This window comes from Ambystoma mexicanum, chromosome 1p (genome assembly GCF_040938575.1).
Source record: "Ambystoma mexicanum isolate Mex_15411 chromosome 1p, UKY_AmexF1_1, whole genome shotgun sequence".
Taxonomy (NCBI): Eukaryota; Metazoa; Chordata; class Amphibia; order Caudata; family Ambystomatidae; genus Ambystoma; species Ambystoma mexicanum.
Genome location: NC_090921.1, coordinates 1,224,512,885 through 1,224,530,961, shown reverse-complemented (window position 1 = coordinate 1,224,530,961; position 18,077 = coordinate 1,224,512,885). Strand labels below are relative to the sequence as shown.

The 18,077-nt window shown below is 44.4% G+C and overlaps 2 protein-coding genes across 2 annotated transcripts in view; one reads left to right on the top strand and one right to left on the bottom strand.

Moving 5' to 3' along the window:
• LOC138537998 (IgGFc-binding protein-like) overlaps positions 1-18,077 on the bottom strand; it is a 109,487-nt gene that overhangs the window by 38,929 nt on the left and 52,481 nt on the right. Inside the window, exons 34-37 of the mRNA XM_069641500.1 lie at positions 16,152-16,750; positions 13,607-14,138; positions 8,590-9,185; positions 5,408-5,969 (exon numbers count right to left, since the gene is read on the bottom strand). Coding sequence (XP_069497601.1) covers positions 5,408-5,969; positions 8,590-9,185; positions 13,607-14,138; positions 16,152-16,750 — 2,289 coding nt within the window. The remainder of the gene's footprint in view (positions 1-5,407; positions 5,970-8,589; positions 9,186-13,606; positions 14,139-16,151; positions 16,751-18,077) is intronic.
• The window catches only part of LOC138452228 (uncharacterized), a 404,096-nt gene that overhangs the window by 354,136 nt on the left and 31,883 nt on the right, over positions 1-18,077 (top strand). The gene's annotated exons all lie outside the window — the stretch shown is intronic.

Sequence of the window (18,077 nt, the reverse complement as noted above, 5' to 3'; positions counted from 1 at the left end):
CCTTGGAGAAGCAGAGGCCTAATCCACAAGCTGAACTCTTCTCAGCATGCCTCAGAATCCAGCAACCTAACCAAACTATTCAACAGCCTTGCCGTGCTGTTTGCGACTGGCTAGAACCCTATGACAGAACCATATCCAGACCCAGAAAGCAGCGCTGTATCCAGAACCCGCTTGATCCAGTCCAAGAGGCCAGACCAGACCGCCGTGCTATGAGCAGAACCAGTGCCTGAGACCGTCCTGTGGAGAGAGTGCAGTCCAAACCTGACCAGATCTGTGACGAGGTCCATTCTATTCCAAAACTAGGAGTGAGTATCCAGACTAAGAACTGTACAGAACCAATCTCTTAGTCTAAAGTAATCTTATCCCATCCATTTCAACCTGTCCAGAACTGCATTCAGAATTTTGTGTCCATCCTGTGATTTCAAATCTGTAAAAGTGTCATCTGTCATTCTGAAAACTTGACTTTATTTTTGAAAATCTACCTTCACAAAAACGTCCGTATCTTTTGAACTGCAGAAGTGAAATTTAACTGCCATTTTAAAGCTAAGAAAGTAAGCTTTCCAACAAACCCGAAACGTCATTCCAACTCCTTATAGTTTTTCCGTAATCGCGATTTACGCACACGGAAAAAGTGCCGCGAATTGCAATTTAGCTCCATTTCACCACTTGTAAAAATAGCTGCTTCTTGCTTTCCAATGCTGAAATTCGTTAACAATCTGATAATCATTCATGTATCATTGCTAGTGTTGACCTGAACTAATCCAAAGTAGCTATCACTTATCCTGAATCTCCTTTAGTGAATTAAAAACATTTTAGCATATTTTTCACATTCAGTGCAACCACATTCAAAGTATTTTTTGCCTGTTTAAAATCATCCCTGTTTTCTCTAAGCTTGCTGGGGGGAACTGGAATTGAACTGCATTATTAATTGTATTCTTGAAACCTGTGTGTCCCCATTTCCATCTCTTCCTATTGTATAATGGGGGGAGTGAGTTGTCACAAGGGAAAAAGTGATCATATTATCTCTTGTTGAAATCATATAAAGTTTATTTCTGTGTTGCATTCTTTCCCACCTTGCATTTCCTTGAAACCACAAACGTATTCTCTGCAACCTTATCCTTTTTATGCCAACTCCTCATTGATTAAAGAGAGTATGCTATTGTAATATTACCCATTGTTGACCATTATTCATAAGTGTGCTATCAGATACTATTTTGTTCATAAAAGTGTAATATAGATATATTGTTTAATGTTTCCAATAAACCTCTTAATTTGCAATACAAACCTACTTCTTCGCTCAGTGAGGTCAGGGGGATTCAAAGAGAGGGGCGTTATATAAGGGTTCATCATCCAGATTCAAAGAATTTGACATAAAAACATATTAATAAGGGCTTCCATCGGGCATGCCAGACTAGGCATTGACTTAGTTGGATTGCGGGATTGAAGTCACTTACAGAGTGGGGGCTCGTAGCCGGGGATTATGGATTAGAACTACTACTTGTGCAGCTTAATACAGTGTGCTAACTGATAGGATATATAAATCCTGTTGGGCTACTATGCTGTGTTACGCTGTGAAAGCACCCCTCAAAAAGGAACGCTCTCAGGAAACGGTCTGTTTTGCAAAATAAAAAACAAAATTCTGTAAGTCAGGAAGGAAATCAATTTCCAGAATGACGTCATTGGTAGATAGCAAGATAGTTAGGGAGCACCTTTTGCATAAGTTGTTTGGGAGAGGTGAATGGACTGAGAAGGGCTAGGATGTGTGGTTGCAGTCAAAGCAATCACGCAACAGGTGACTGCAACTGGGCTAGATTTCTGGAGAGATCAGGGCCCCTTACACGTGGCCCTGAGTGAACTATACATGGCCCATAAGGCCAAAGATGACCACGACAAGATTGTGAGGATAGCAGCATATTTATATTTATATATGGAAGCCATACAGGATAAATGTGCTGAAGGCCAAGAAATGGCAAGTAGGCAACTGTTGGCATTAGAGAAGGCCCAATCTGATCTGGACTCCAGGAGTCAGAAAATGATAGTAGACAGTATATCATTAAAATAAAAGAGGATATGGGTATCCTGCAACAGGAAAGGGCAGACCAGGATACCAGAATTCTGGCCTTGCAGAAGGAGCATCAAGAAGGTTTGGACTCCCTACTGCAGAGCCAGAAAAAGCTGGAGCAACAGATAGATTTCAACAAGGCATGCACAAAGCAGGTATCCACCCTGCAAAGCCAGTTGGATAAAGAAAAAGAGGAGAGCAATAAATTGATTTTGAAGAAACTGGATACTCAGGCAGAGTTTGATGAAGAACACCAGAAAGCTGGTGCCCTTCAAAGGCAGAGGGACGACCTGGAGGCACAGAGGCAGGCTCTTGCTCAGGAAAGGAACACCTTAGGCCAGGAAGTCTGCCACTTAAAAAGGAAAATGGAAGAAAATCACCTGGCCCTCCAGGGACTGGATGACCTCCAAAAAGAGCATCAGAACTTGTTAGAGCACACCAGGAGGGTGTAAGATGCTCTGGCAAGAAAGGAGCAGGCCAGTAGGGATAAGACTCAGGAGGTAACCCTCCTGCAGCAAAGACTGACCCAGTACTCCAAGACTAACCAGAAAGCACAGAGAGAGAATGAAGCTCTCTGCCAGTACAATGATAGGCTCCAGCAACAGGTAGCCACGCAGGAGAGACTGATAGAGTCTAGTAAGGCCTTGATTGAGGAACTGAAAGCACAGGCTCTGGCAGGGCAACATGGAGCAGGGGCTGATAGAGATGACGTTAGCTGGGAAAGGGAAACACCTGAGCATAACCTCAGGAGCCCTAGTACCAGAGGCCTCCATCTTTCCCAGTCCCTGGACTCTGCCACCCCCAGGTCCCCTGGCGCACATGAGCCCAGGGCCACAGGAATGGCAGATTACTATCCAGTCATTACTATCCAGTCAGAAGTATGGGGTTCATAGGCCAGTACCCCCCCAGAATGGATGGGCGGGCATCTGGGTATGGGCACCCAAGTACAGTGCAATTTAGTGGGGAACCCCGGGAGAGTAGGCCCTCTAAGGGCATTCTGAAAACCTCTGCCCAGTTAGGTCAGTGGGGGGGGTACCCATCAAATCCAGGCAGCAAGGAGGAATCTGAAGACTCCCCTGAGCGTCACAGGGCACAGGAGACCATGTCCCCACATTCTGCCAGCCACTCCCAGGCTCGCAGAATCCGGGAAAACCTGGAAGAGCAGACGGGCACCTCTGGGAACAGTACTTCTGAGTCAGAGGATGAATGTACCAGGGTTACCCGAACCAAGAAGGCCAATAAGGCAAGAAGGGCCTTGCTTAAGGCCCCTTAAAACAGATTAAGGCAATAAGGAGTGTCATCACCCATTATCACAAGAAAGCCAAGTATTCTGTTTGGGAACACTTGGATCTCTTTGAGCAAATGATGGAGACTTTCCATTTGAAAGACAGCAGTAGCTGCATTCAGTATTTAAAATGGACATTCTCCCCAGAATACTCCAGTTTCTTTGCGGGGTTGGAGGACCAAAACCATTCAAGATGGTCCACATACAGGGCGGCCATTTTAAAGCACTTTTCTGTTCATAGGAATCCCCAAGAGGCTCGCAAGGCAGCCTACAATTTGCAATGTGGGGAGGATCAGGCCCCACAAGAATTTGTGCAGGAGTTGAAGCGTGCTTTTGCGCAGACTACCAAAAGGGTGCGCACGGAAAGCAAAGAATTTGTTAACACTTTTTTCCATGCCTTGCCCAAATACATCATGACCCAGCTAGTGAGAGATTTTCATGAGAAAAGGTCACTAGACTGGGTCATTGAACATGCCACCCGAATCTATGAGGTGCAGAAGCCCATAGAAAATAAAAGTAATGCTCTGAAAAACCCAAAACCAACCAGCACCGCTGCTGCTGCTAAGGTGGCAGAGGTAAAGGTTGCCCCCATTTTAGATTTGGAGATGGGGGGCCTAAATACTTGCCTGCACAGAATAATTCCAAGCCCAGAAGGTCCTCGGGCCAGTCACAGACAGGGAGTCAAGGAGGTAGTCCCACAAATGGGGTCCCTCACTCCCTTGACTATGTAAGTCCCTGCTACAAGGGAAACCGACCCATCCTAGGTTATGTGTGGACTCCTCCAGCCCAAGGGGGGGATCCGGCCAAGCACATAACCCAGGGAACTTCCCTCATAACTTCCCACAGGAGGGCAGAAATGTACCAAATCCTGGGCAGAACATTCTCCCCAGGTATCCACCCAATTTCCAACCCCAAAATCATCAATTTTTCTTTCCCCACTTTCCTGAGCCCAGACCACCTAATCCGGGAGAGGGGAGGCCAAGGGTGGAGGGGTACCCAAATCTTCCCTACCCGGGGTACTACCAGAGAAGGGATAGCTACCCTTCCCGGGATCAGCCCAGGGGAGAAAACAGAGCCCCGTATCAGCCTGAGCGGGTTTCACAGTTAGTGCGCCAGGTCCAAAATATGGCACAGGAGCTGGGTCGCCTGCTGAGGGCTCAGCAGAACCCTCAGATGGGCATGCCGGCGCAGAATGCCCCAAACTCTGGGCCTGGTGCTCCAGAACAGTGACGGGGGCAGCATCCCGAAAACCCACAAGGGAAAAAGTGATCATATTATCTCTTGTTGAAATCATATCAAGTTTATTTCTGTGTTGCATTCTTTCCCACCTTGCATTTCCTTGAAACCATAAAAGTATTCTCTGCTACATTATCCTTTCTATGCCAACTCCTCATTGATTAAAGAGAGTGTGCTATTGTAATATTACCCATTGTTGACCACTATTATATTCATAAGTGTGCTATCATATACTATTTTGTTCATAAAAGTGTGATATAGATATATTGTTTAATTTTTCCAATAAACCTTTTAATTTGCAAAACAAACCTACTTCTTCGCTCAGTCAGGGGGATTCAAAGAGAGGGGCGTTATATAAGGGTTCATCATCCAGATTCAAAGAATTTGACATAAAAACATATTAATAAGGGCTTTCGTCGGGCATCGTAGACTAGGCATTGACTTAGTTGGATTGCGGGATTGGAGTCACTTACAGAAATATGCTATCTTTGTTAATAGGTCACCTGGATATTCTAATTCCACCTGACTTAGAGTTGCGTGTTCGTTAACCCTCGTTTCTCAGTAGCGGCTTGGTGTATATTTAACTCTGGTGCAAGGAACAGATTGAGGTGCTCCTAATAGGAAAGCATTCCAGTCATAGCCTAGAGGTGCCGATGATTGGAAAAAGCGTTCCTGCTTGTGTTTTTCCAAGGATATTAATATAAGCATCACTAGTTCATTCATGCAAAGATTTCCTTTCTAGTGTGAGCTTTTACAGTGTGCTTCCCTAAAAGACAAGAACAAAACAGGAATATTTGTTTTCGAAATGGTACATTGTCTCTTACCACAGAAGGAGCTGTTCCTCCAGTCTGAGATGGTCGCATTGGCTGCCTGGCAGGCAGCTGCGTAGGTCTGAATGGCCTTGCACAGCACTGTGCTGTTCCCCTCAGTGAGGCAGTGGTCGTAGACACAATTGGAGAAGTAGTGAGCTGGGTCCACCTTTGAGTGGCAGGAGGAGAAGGGCCCTCTGGGGTTCTGGATGATCCAGCAGGCTGATTTAGATGGCATGAGTTTTTCTGCACTGCAGACGGGGCAGGAATCTGAGCAGCCGTGGTTGCAGCTGATCAAGCCAGGTGATGTCCAGCTTATACCGAAGGTGGAGGCATTATTCACAACAGAGCCCCTCGGGGTAGTGAAGTCATCATCTGGCAAGCCATTGAAGTTCCCACATAAGCCTCCAGTCAGGCCTCGGTACAAAGCAGGGACTAACACAGAGACACTGTAGGCCAGGTCGTAGTCCACCCTCAGACCAAAGTCTGTTTTCAGCACTGTAAACGCTCCACTCTGGAAGATGATCATCTTTTCGTTTTGGAGATTCACGGGTAGTGTGTGTACGATTCCATTTACCTGCAAGTTTGGCAAACAGAATACATGTTTAGAGCAAGCCTGTTTCAATCAGAAATGACACCTATTGCAAGGACATCCAAATATGAAGCGATTGAGCACTTCTCATTTTCGAGACAACTGCAGTGTAGATTGAGTAGAGGAAACAGTATTGAGTATTGCCAAGGCTGCCACACTGTTTTCGAAAGTTAGAGCATTTTTTAGGAGTGTGGCCTCATTTGAGCTACTTGGGATAAAAAGGAGAACAGTTATGTTAGGTTGTAAACACTTTTAGCACCTGGTGGAATGCAAAGGTATAACAACTGCAGATTAACTTGCCAGACAAGAAAACAGTGAAAGCGATTTTAGAGTTTAAGTGGACATGTGAGACTCATGGTATCCTTCAGTGAGAGAACTTGTGAGCATTGTACATTGATTGGAAGTTGTTTGTAGGGCAACTAGTTGACTAGAGTTAGTGACAATTTGATGAATATTGTGCTGAAAATCTCCCACAGAGTAATAGTGGAGAAATAATATTTGCAATTGAGATCAGCTTAAGTCACGGAATAAATTGAGTAGCCCATATTTAAAAAACTAACAGTGATCTGGCAGTGTAGCTATGTATTCTAGAAAATGTGGTACAGTTCTATAAGGCAATATGTAAAGTGATGTCAGAAAGAGAAATAGTGAGAGCTTTATTGAGGAGATTAAAATCCCAAAGAATGATGTGTGTAGGGTACTCAAGAGCTGGAAAACAAATGATTGGCCAACCGGGGAAGACCAAGCCATCTATGGATGGATCGGGTTGTTAGCAAGATCAACACTTCTGGAAGACTGGGACATCAGAGGGATGATAGCATGTATAAATTATAGATGTATAGGTGAAAATGGGAGAACAAGAAAGGCAATAGCAAGGAGACTTTCTGGTACTACATGGATGAGTCAATGCTATCAGAACTCGATAGCAGATTTTGTGTCAAAAGATCATGGGAAAATTGAGTAATTAGAACATAACAGAATGGAAAAGGCAGTTAGGAGCAACCGGTAACAATGAAAGAGAGCAAAACGATGCAACTGGGGAGTAGGAAAAGTCAGATAACTCTGTCGTACTTGAAAAGTAGGAAGGAAAATGTTCTAAAACCATTCAAGAACCGTGCATAGAAGCCAAGAGGGAAACATCACTGGACTCAAATAATCCTAGAGATATCATATCACTTAATATACAGGGGTATCATTACAATCAATGGGCCTAATTACAAGATGGTGGTGTGGCCAAAAATAGTGGTAAAGCAATGGTAACAGAGTTGCCACTGCATTACCGCCACATTACCGCACCACAAACTAAAGGTTTGGAGGTAAGGCAGAGGGAAAACATCCAGCAGAATGTTGGCGGTAATTTCTCTGCCTTACTGCCAGAAAACAACCGCCAGTGGTAATTCCGCCGAAATGCCCATGAAGTCCTATGGAATCCAATAAATTTGGACTAACACCGCCTACCACCACTTTTGATCTGGTGGTAATTCCACTTGATCCATTGGCGGTGATAGTACATTTATTTGATGGTATTTTGGCAGATTTACAGCAGAAATATCACCAAACCTGAATTGAGGTCCAATGTCAGAAGTAGAACTGTAAGAAAATCAGAGATTGTGCGCAGCATTCAGAACTCTTTCTCTACTCCGCCTCCTGGATATAATGCAACATGCAGGTATCAGTCAGAGATAAGTCGGGTGAGTTTTCTTATAAATTATTGCAGTTTACAGATGTAGTTTTGTAGGTATTGGTTCAATTCATAGCGATGGTAGGGTGATTGCTCCTAAAGGTTTGCACTGAACTACTCCATAGGTTACCACATCAATGCATCATTGTAGAAACAATGGTTATTACATGTTTTTGTTGTTTTTAGGAGTATGTTTAAACTTTGCTTTGTGCTGGACAGCAAACCATTTCACTCAGTCTGTTTGGAACCAATTCCATAGAGAGGGGTATTCCATAGACAAGGGTATTATAAATTCAACTATCAGATAGATACTCCTTCAAGTCAAGTCAATGATGTCTGTATTCCTGAAAATATAATTTCCATAGAATTATGCAAAGAAATTTAATGAAAAAATAAGATTCATATACCACGTTACAATCTGTTCTTACTTTGACAACCATGTATGTGTGGAGCAATTAATTCTATATAAAACTATGAAACTAAAATTCAATAAACCAATTCTCATAGTGTTAATGGAATATTAAAGAGCCCTCTTGAATTTGGCATCCTGTTAATGATAGTCAAGGGCCAAAATGGCTGACCTTTGCACTGCTGTATGAGGATTATGTAGGTACGCATTTGCTACTGGAATTTTGGCCTTTTTGTACACTACAGAGAACAGTCGTTTATGATGGCCACCTCACGAATTCTCATTGTATCAACTGTCAAAGGATGAAAGTTAAATTAACTCTGATGAGACCTGAAGCTGTGATTTGCAGAATTCACACAACCATGAGCGCTTAACCCATGGAGCTATTACATTATACACCAACTTCATGAATCAAAGATTCAGATGGGCCTGTCACATATCAGTCAGGGATTCCAAATATTAAACAGTCATACACTGAATTTAAATAATACAATAATGCAGCATTGTTCACTTACATTAGCAGTTCCCCGTTTTCCGCTCTCGAGATGGATTTGGGTCTGGTATATGGAAACAAAAACCTCTGTCACCGCCGGGTCCCGGACTTGCCTGTTTCCATTCTTCACCTCCACTCTAAAGATGGGCAGAGGCTCAGCTGCACTTTGCATCTCAGTCAGGATATACTTGCAGTTGCCCTGGAAGTCAAATCTTCGCCCATCAAAGCTGGTGTAGTGATGATCTCCTGCATCCAGGCAGATGCCATCAGGCAGAACATGGCAGCCAAATACTGATCTATATGTGGTACAGGTCTCACCGGCAGCACAAGAAGCGTTAGAGCACTGAATAGACCCAGTGGATTGGTCACATTTGCACAGTGACTCACAATTATCCCCTTGCCAAAACGAGTCGCCTGCATTATAATAAATGTTGTCATGTGTGCACCCACACTGGTGCTGTGGCACACACTCCATCCCACTTAGCACAAATCCGCTCTTGCAGTGGCATCCTTCAACACAGTGTGCTTTGCAAACTCCTGGTGCTGTGATGTTGAGACAGGTGTCTGGGCAGGATGATCCACACAGATCATATTGCTGGTTGTTTGAACAGTTCAGCTCTGCAAAGAAAATACATTGACCCAATTAACATACATGCACTTGCCCGGCACATCTGCACTTGCCCCCGGTAATGCCCCCGTGGCTTTGTTAAGGCCCTTGCTACGCTCGGGCCTATAACTATGGCCCGGGGGCATTACCTGGGGCGGTATTGGCCCGCCGCCAAGGGTCTTATTGCCACAATAGCATAACAAAGAGAACAAGTCGTAGGCCATTTAAAGATGGTGTAAAAAATTAGAACATATAAAAGGGACCAACCAAACAAACAGAATCATAACGTTTATAAGAAAACAGGTGACTTACAACAGCAACATTAACCTAAGGGGCACGTCCTTCAAACTAAGTAGGAGTATTAATTAAATATACAAAATTATATTATTAAGCATCGATGCAGGCAGTGGTGGGGTTAGGTAGGGAAGATGGGGTAGAGGGAAATGGAGATCCATATTTTGCAAGTAAGTGACGTTTAAACCAAACCTTTGAGAGATCCACACTTGGTCTGGCTTTGATTGTTGGGTTTGGATCAGTGGGTTGCAGAGGAGTAGGTGAGAAGGGAGGAAGAGCAGAAGAAAGAAGAAACACAGGGAGGGTATGGGACGGTGAGGTTGAGTGCAGAGAATGGTCTGAGGGAACGAGATGGCAGGTAAGCTGAAATGCAATAAAACAGGTACTGAGGAGAAACACCATGGGTAGTGTTGTGTCCTAGTAGAAGGAACTTGAAAACACACCAACTAGATGGGCCTCATTACACGGTAGGCGGTAAGTGATTACCGGCACCGGTAAGGGCACCGGTGCTGGTAATCCCTTACCGCCCTACTACGAGGTCCCTTAGCGTATCCCTCCCCTAACGCCTGGTTTTACCAGGCGTTATGGAAGGGACCCGCTAAGGGACTTAAGAGCTAATAACGGTACCGCAAATTGCGGTACCGTTATTAGCTCCTTCCCCATTCCCATTTGAGCCCTATGGGGGCTCAAATGGGAATGGGGAATGGTTCCCGGAATGGGGATTTACCGGGTCCTACAGGGTTGGAATGACCTGGTAAATCCCTATTCCGGGAACACGGACCCGGAATGCGGTAAGGGGTAGCCATGGCGCTAATAGCGCTATGTCTACCGCCTACCGTGTAATGAGGCCCGATAGCTTTCCTGCATTATACCTTGGTCATTACAGACTCATCTTGCACTATGATATGTCTGTAGATTGCAATTACTCAGCTTTCTAAAACATAGCAAAGCAAAGGTAGCAGGTCACTTCATAAAAACAAATTTATTTGGAGAGCATGTTTATATAGGTCCATCTTACCCATGTCAGATATGTACCTATATGCACTGAATGATAAAACAAAGCTCAGGAGAGCTGTGCAGGATTCCCTAGTCACTAGACTGCAATGGAAAATCTGAAGGTGGCTGCCTCAGGTGGATCTTAAGCCTTGCCACCTCATTGGATAGGGCAGCTGTATTCAAACTGTGAGACACGGCCCACCAGGGGTCTCCGTCCAAATCCCTGTGGGGCCGTGAGAGCCCAGAAGGAAATGTAAAAACTATATATATATATTTTTAATTTTTTTACATTGGAAGAAATGGGCAGGGGCTGCTCACATGGTCGGGCTGAAGCATGAAACTGTCTCAGGCATCAATGAAAAAGTGGCCTGCAGTTGTAAATGGATATTCATTCCTTTAGTCAAAGACTGTTTGAATAGTACCCAAGAGGATGCTTTGTGTTAAAATGTAAGTAAATTGTGATATTTAAAGAATATTTATTCAGCAACAATGGTCAAAATTACTAACTGCAAAGTTAAGTAACTCATCAAACTGGCCCACATTGACCAAAAAGGTGGCCCATTTTGACTGGCCCACACTTGCATTTTGCATTTTTTGTACAGGCATTGGCGTATTGCCCTACAGGCCAGAACGAGCCTGGCGGCTCATCTATAATGGTGAGGGGGTGCCCACCGAGTGGCCCCTCACCCATTATGGAGGAGCTAAAGAACCAGCCCAGTGAAACAATGAGCACTCCCTCAGTAGTTTTTTCCAGCTGAGGGAGTGCTTCTGGGCTGGTTGAACTGTCAAAGGGAAACTCTATTTCCTTTTGACAGTTCAGTTCCCCAGCCACACATGCTCACTGAGCCATGCAAGGCTGGGGTGTTTTGCTTTGCCAGTATTGCATAGCTCATTGGGCATGCTGGCTGGGGCACTGCATGTCTATATGTGCGAGGGGGAGCTCCTGCGCCTCCTCGCACATACGGACAGAGCAGCCTGAAGAAGGGTGTTTCAGCACCGACAGGCAGGCCAATGTAGAAGGGTTTATGTTCATTTTTTTTAATTTAAAAATGTGTATGGATGCGTGTATGCTTGTGTTATGAGTGAGTGCATGGTGATGGACGGTTGTGTGAATGATAGAGTGATTGCTGTATGAATGTGTGTGTGTGTGTTAGTTTTGGTCCGTTGAGCTGATTTTGGAAAGTGGTGGATAGAGTGCGGGGGGGGAGGAGGGTTGTACAACAATGGCATTTTAAAAATGCTTGAATGCCTTTGTTGCGCAACCCCTATACCCATCTGCCAAGATCAGCTCTCCTTCGGAGGCGCTGTAGAGTCCAGGGGACAGGGACGGTATTTTTTTTACTGGATTTCTATCATAGATGTCCAGTCAAAAATACCATGCTTTCCCCCTTGGCACCCCAGCGCCTTGCATACACACATAATCATGTTGATTGTGTTGGGCTCAGTGGGGCCCAGGGGACAGAGATGGTATATTTTTACTGGACATCTACCATAGATGTCCAGTAAAAAATGTCATGCCTGCCCCCTGCGCCCCCCAGCACCAATTGCAAACTGGCTATTTACCTTTTTTTTTAAAAAAAGTATGCTCTACAATGCAACATTTTAACCCATTTTTTAAAAAAATAATTCACGGGGGGGCCCCCTTTATTGGTTCGGGCTCCCTCACCAGCCGCCACTGGCCCTCGGACTGTGTTGGGAACGGGATAGGGGGAGCCCAGGGAATGTGGTGGGAGCAGGATGGGTGGGAACAATGGGCTAATGGTGGGAGAAGGGTGGAGAGAGCCCAGGGTGTGTGATGGGGTGGGGAGCACCCAGGGACTGGGTAGGAGTCGGATGAGGGAGCCCAGCGACTGTGATGGGAGCAGGTGGGGGAGCCCAGGGAGTATACTAGGAGTAGGGTGCGGTGACGGCGCGCAATACATACTGTCTGTCCATTTGGCATTTTTGGGGGGGCCCGGCCTGTCCGTTTGAAGACCACTGGGTTAGGGTCAAAAGGGACAAAAATTAAGTAGAGGGACTACATAAGTGAGTGCCTGAACTGGCATAATGGGAAAACAGTATTGCATTTTCTCATGGGAAAAGCTTTTTATATCAATGTATTTTGAAATTATCGAGGATTCCTGGTCTGATGACAGGAAACATTTAAGCATGTGAATCTGTGAAAGATACCAATGCTGGACAAATACGGTTACAGGTAAGTAAATAAGCCTTCTGCTATCCCCAGCAACTAATTGGTAACATTTGTCTTGTGATAATGTGTTATTGGGATAGTGTAAATTGAGGAAACAAATTATTCTTCCCCATATTGTTGTGACTCAGTGCAAAGGTTTTTAAATGCAGTATTGGTAGAAGGGGAAGCATAATATATGCTAGTGCTCACAATTTACATGCTCATTTTAATGCACTTATGCACTGCTTGCTGCACACCCTGTAGAACACAATTGCCTCACCACCACAATCCTTTAATATTCCTTCTCTTTCCTCAACATCAAATTCTGACCCTCTTCCTTCCACACCTGCAACACCACAATATACTCCTCCTTCAATACTCAATCTTCCTTCTCCCTTTGTAGTCTCTGTGGATAGTAGGCAATTAGAGAAACAGACTGGGGAAGGTGCTTTATGTTTGTTATCAGAACAACTTCTACCCATGTCTGTTTCCAAATGATTACTAATTATGCAAGAAATGGATGTAAAACTGTCTATTTGCATACACCCTAATAGTCATTTTTGTTTCTGGGAATTAAGTCTCAAATAACATTGGAGATACTGGCCCTCATTCCGAGGTTGGTGCTAGTCATGGCGCTATTAGCGCCATGACTAGCACCAATACCGGTACCGCCACCGACTTGGTGGTATGGGGACTTACCAGTCCAGTCCGACCTTGGCGGGACCGGTAAGTCACCATTTGTAAAGCCATTCCCCATTCCCATTTGAGCCCCCATAGGTCTCCATGGGAAGGCGTCAATAACGGTACCGCAAATTGCGGTACCATTATTGACCCCGGTATCCCTTTGCGGGTCCCGTCCTTAACACCTGGTGTCATCACCGGTGCCCGGTATCCCTTTGCGCCCACCTTGTAATGAGGGCCACTGTTTTTAAAATGTAACTTGTGACCCCTAGAGAGAAGATTGACACTTACCACATCCAATAAGATTCCTCCACAGATGGATGGTATTGTGATTCTTCTGGCACGTGTGAGCATAATTTTCAATGTTTTCACAGAGTGTCTGCTGGTCACCATCTGATGCGCACATGTCAAACACACAGTTTTGGAAGTAGACTGCTGTGTCAACACTAACACATTCACCGAAAGGACCATTGGGATCGCTGATGATTCCACAATAGCTGTTGTTGCTGTACAGAGCCACCGTATCCACAGTACATTCCAACTCATCGTTAGCAGCAATGCAGTGGAACTCCGAGTCTGTATCTGCCACCAGAGAGCCATCGGGGATCCTGAAGTCATCAATTTTGTTGCCATTGAAATTTCCACAGAGGCCTACAAGGGAGCCTGCATAGGATGGAGGCACCTGGAGAGTGACCCTTTGCAGCCAATCATAAGAGACCAAAAGGCCAAAATCTGTTTGCACCACTGCAGAGTTGCCATTGATGTAGATTTGTATTTTTCCAGACTGGAGAGAACATGGCAGCATGGATTTAATGCCATTGATCTAAAGTAGAGAAAGCAACAACCATGAATGAAGTTCAGGTGATAGATACACCATCGGCAACATACATCATTTGAATTGTATTGAGGGCTTTGAGGCACGGGGTAGTCCTAGTTTAATTACCAACATAAATATAATCTGTTGCCATAAACAGATCATCCTGGATTGAAGGACATTTAATCACGATGATTGATACTGGTTTGACTTGTTTTGCAACACAAACACCAACTCACCAAGAAGAGTAGAACCCAAATGTGCAAGACACGCACACGATCACTAGTTTGCAATGGCTCAGCTGACATGGGTTGTTAGAAAAAGCCATCAGAGTGTGTGACCACAGTGTGGGATGGACGTTGGTTCCTGATCCCTAAAAATGTAACTGTTTTTTGGGAGGAATTTGAACACAGCCATATCTCGAGAGTACAGTATCATTAATTAGGCACTAATATTGCCTTTTCCAATGCAGGTGAAAGAGCAAAGTGTGGGAATGAAGACTTTCACTGTGAATTGCGGTCCTTATTCTGCATTAGCTCAAGGATAACATTTTGAAAGATGTTATAAGCCCATAGAAAGATAAAATGTCCTTGGCAATCGAGCGAAGTGTCCTATGCTTAACGGATGAGTAGCATTAGTGAACTAATTCATCAAGCATCAACCCAATCCAATTATTGGGTTTTGAATTTAAAAGGATTTCTTGCGCACACATGTATAAACTGAAGGGTTCGGGTAAGTTCAGCAGAATGTGGAGAGGACTGGCAGGAGGAGAGTGGGTCATATTGGCTGACAGTGCTTATTGCCACCATGTGCTACGTATTGCCATCAAATGGCAGGGTATTCCAGGATACAGCAGGTACTCTTTGCATAGTGTGCATTGCTATGATATACCAAGGTACTCAAAAATATAGCACGTATTCCTTGCATATGGCTAGGTACTGGCACCAAATCCCCGGTTTAAGAACAAATCCCCAAGCACTGATGCAATTTACCAGGCATTACTATCGAATGGTCGTGTGCTCTAGGGTGTGTGTGAGTGAATGTTGCATGCAGTGTGCACAGTGTATTAGTATTCATGCTGTGTTTTTGTTTGGGTATGTGTCTAAAGATGCTACGTTTTGTGCACATGTGTGTTTTGGTTTTGTGTAGCGTGCGTTTTGTGGATGGCGGGCTCCCACCTGATGTTTTTCATGACTGGTGTATGCTGTTTGTTCACTTGGCATGTTTAAATCTAGTATAAATCACATTGATATATACTTTGCGACATCCTACTTTTATCTGGACATGGACGTGCCAGTGTGTTTGTTCAAAAGACTATGAAGAGATGTATCCATGTGTGCTTGCAGAGCCTCCACCTTTACAGGTATGTGGGGTGGGATCCACAACCCTCTTGCCACCTGCCCAAGACTTAGTGCTGCTCCTGCTGACTCTGCTCTGACAGCGGCCACCCCATTCTGCTCCCAGGGGTCCCCCTTAAGGTGCAAGGTAGTTGCTGTTGGAGCCCGTCTCTACATGCTTCTCTCATTGGCAATTCATGCTTTGTTATGATCTGGTCTATGGATACATTATTTTCTGTGATATCCTACCACTCATAATTAAAGGGTGCACACCGGACGACAAATTGCTGCTCTGAATTTAAGTCTCCATTTGATGTATCTAATCCTTTTAGCCCTAGTTCTTGTGGCACTTGAATCATTTTCGGAGGGCTTTGCCAGAGACCGTAAATCAAACAAGTCTTTCAAAGATCACATTTTTGTCTGAGAAAATGTTACTCTTCCTCTCCCTTGTGCTTCTTCATGAGGAATTTGGCCCCTGTGAAAGCTATAAAATAATGATTTTAAAATTATGCGCTGGGGTGGAGCAAAGAAAAGTGATTCGGAAGGACATGTCTTAGAAAAGGGAACAAGCTATTACCATATGAAGAACAGCTTAACATATGAGCTCTTTCATACAGGGTGTCACAAATTCAGTTCTGTAGTCATGCAGTTTTAGAACTTTGGTATTCGAGAGCAAGGTCCTCACCTGAACAGTGCCATAGTTTTCTTTATCAATAGCAATAGTTTCTCCATAGACCACTGTTTCCACCAGGCGTGGCGAGGGGACTGTGGGTGACCATTTCGGCTCATTTGCCATCTTGACGATGAAGGGCTCGAGCCCTGGGATTGAGCCCAGTTTCATGCTAAGGATGTACTTGCAGGTTCCTTTATAGGTATAATCATTGCCATCAAACGTGTGATAATGCAGGTTTCCAGATGCCGTGCAGACGCCGCGCTCTTGCGGGTAGCACTTCCTAATGCTGTTCTTCTCCTTGCATTCTTCCAGTGGGTCACAAGTATGGGCCTCGCAGGACATATCCTGTTTGGCGCCTCGGCAGGTACACTTCTTGCTGCAGTTTGCTGTTGGGAAAACCTCTTCACCGGGGAGATAGAGATGTCCATCCATGGTGCAGCCACACTGACTCTTGGGCACACATTGACCAGAACTGAGAACGTAGCCTTCCACACAGAAGCATCCAGAAACACACATCAGAATGCAGGGGCTTGCTGTGTTCAGAGTTTCACACGATGCAGGACATGCAGTTCCACATGTTGAAAATTGGCTAAACCGCTGGCAGACCAGACCTGCACAAAGTGAAATGAGACAAAGCGGCAGTAAGAGCGTGTATCTTTTTGTTAAATGTCCGTGCTATAGTTTACAAATGCAGAAGACAACAGACAACAATGTTTGGTGCAGAAGGAAAAGATCACAGCATCTGGTCATTCTGTTATCTTTAGGTTTGGAAAATAATTGTTTCATCCAATAAAACTTGAATGGCTTAATATAGTGCACTACTAAGCCCTCCAAAAAGGACATTCTTGTGGTTTTTACAAAATATAAATATCGCCAGAAGCGATTGTGGATAGAAAGTAACTGAATTAAGTATCCCAACGGCAAAACATATTTATCAAAATGGATGAAGGTAATTTCTGTGTTCTTAGTTGCGTGAATAGCTGGGCTGCCTTTGCGTGGCTGTGAATGTGTGACCTGCAGGTTTTGCAAAGGATGCTGTAGCGGTCTTCCAACCCCAAAGTTCAATTACCTATGATGGAAAAAATGGAAACCCTACCTTGGATACGAAAGGTCTCCGTTTGAGTGATGCCCAAAAAGAAGGGGAAGCATCATAACATGTTCCCCTTGCCACGCGTGATATCATCTGCAAGCATGGCCCGCCATCAGTATGCAAGCATGTAATAGACATCTCTGCAGCTCCTATGATTTGGGGGACACCCGATATTAAAAGGGTCCCTACACCGCCCTTGACCTTATGCAGGTCTTCAGGTATACAGATATTTCAGGGTCCCCTCGTGATATTTTGCATTAATGTCCTGTTAAATGCCTATCAACAAGCTGACGACAATCCAATTTAAGGGACTGTTTACTCAAAATGTTTACAATGGGACTTTCTCATGTTAAAACATTTTTGTAAATTGGTCCCTTTATCTCATTGCAAGGCAGCACTTGAATGGTGTGCAAAGTCCTCACAATATAACTGACTGAACTTGGAAGGAAACTAATTGGCTGAAATTGAATCTGTACAAGATGGAAACAATAATTGTGGGCTCAGAAAAGTGACCGAAATTGGCACTGACTGTGAGTTGCCATCGCTTCCCCCTAGTCTTGTTACCAAGGCACACACAATCAAAGTCTGTTTTGATGAATGAATAACAACTGTAATCAAGTGTCAGCAGTGGCTAGAGCAGGGTATTTCCTCTTTACAACTGCCAGCACTTTGCTGCCTTGTCTGTGGCCATATGACCTGAAATGCCAGATTTCCATGCAATGTATGTAAAACTACCTGCATGCCTAGCCTGAAAGCTGCATATGGAAAAATGTCCAAACAAACAGAAGAGAATACTTCTAATGAAATTCAGATTGAATCAATTCAAACAAACAAAGTGATCATGCGAT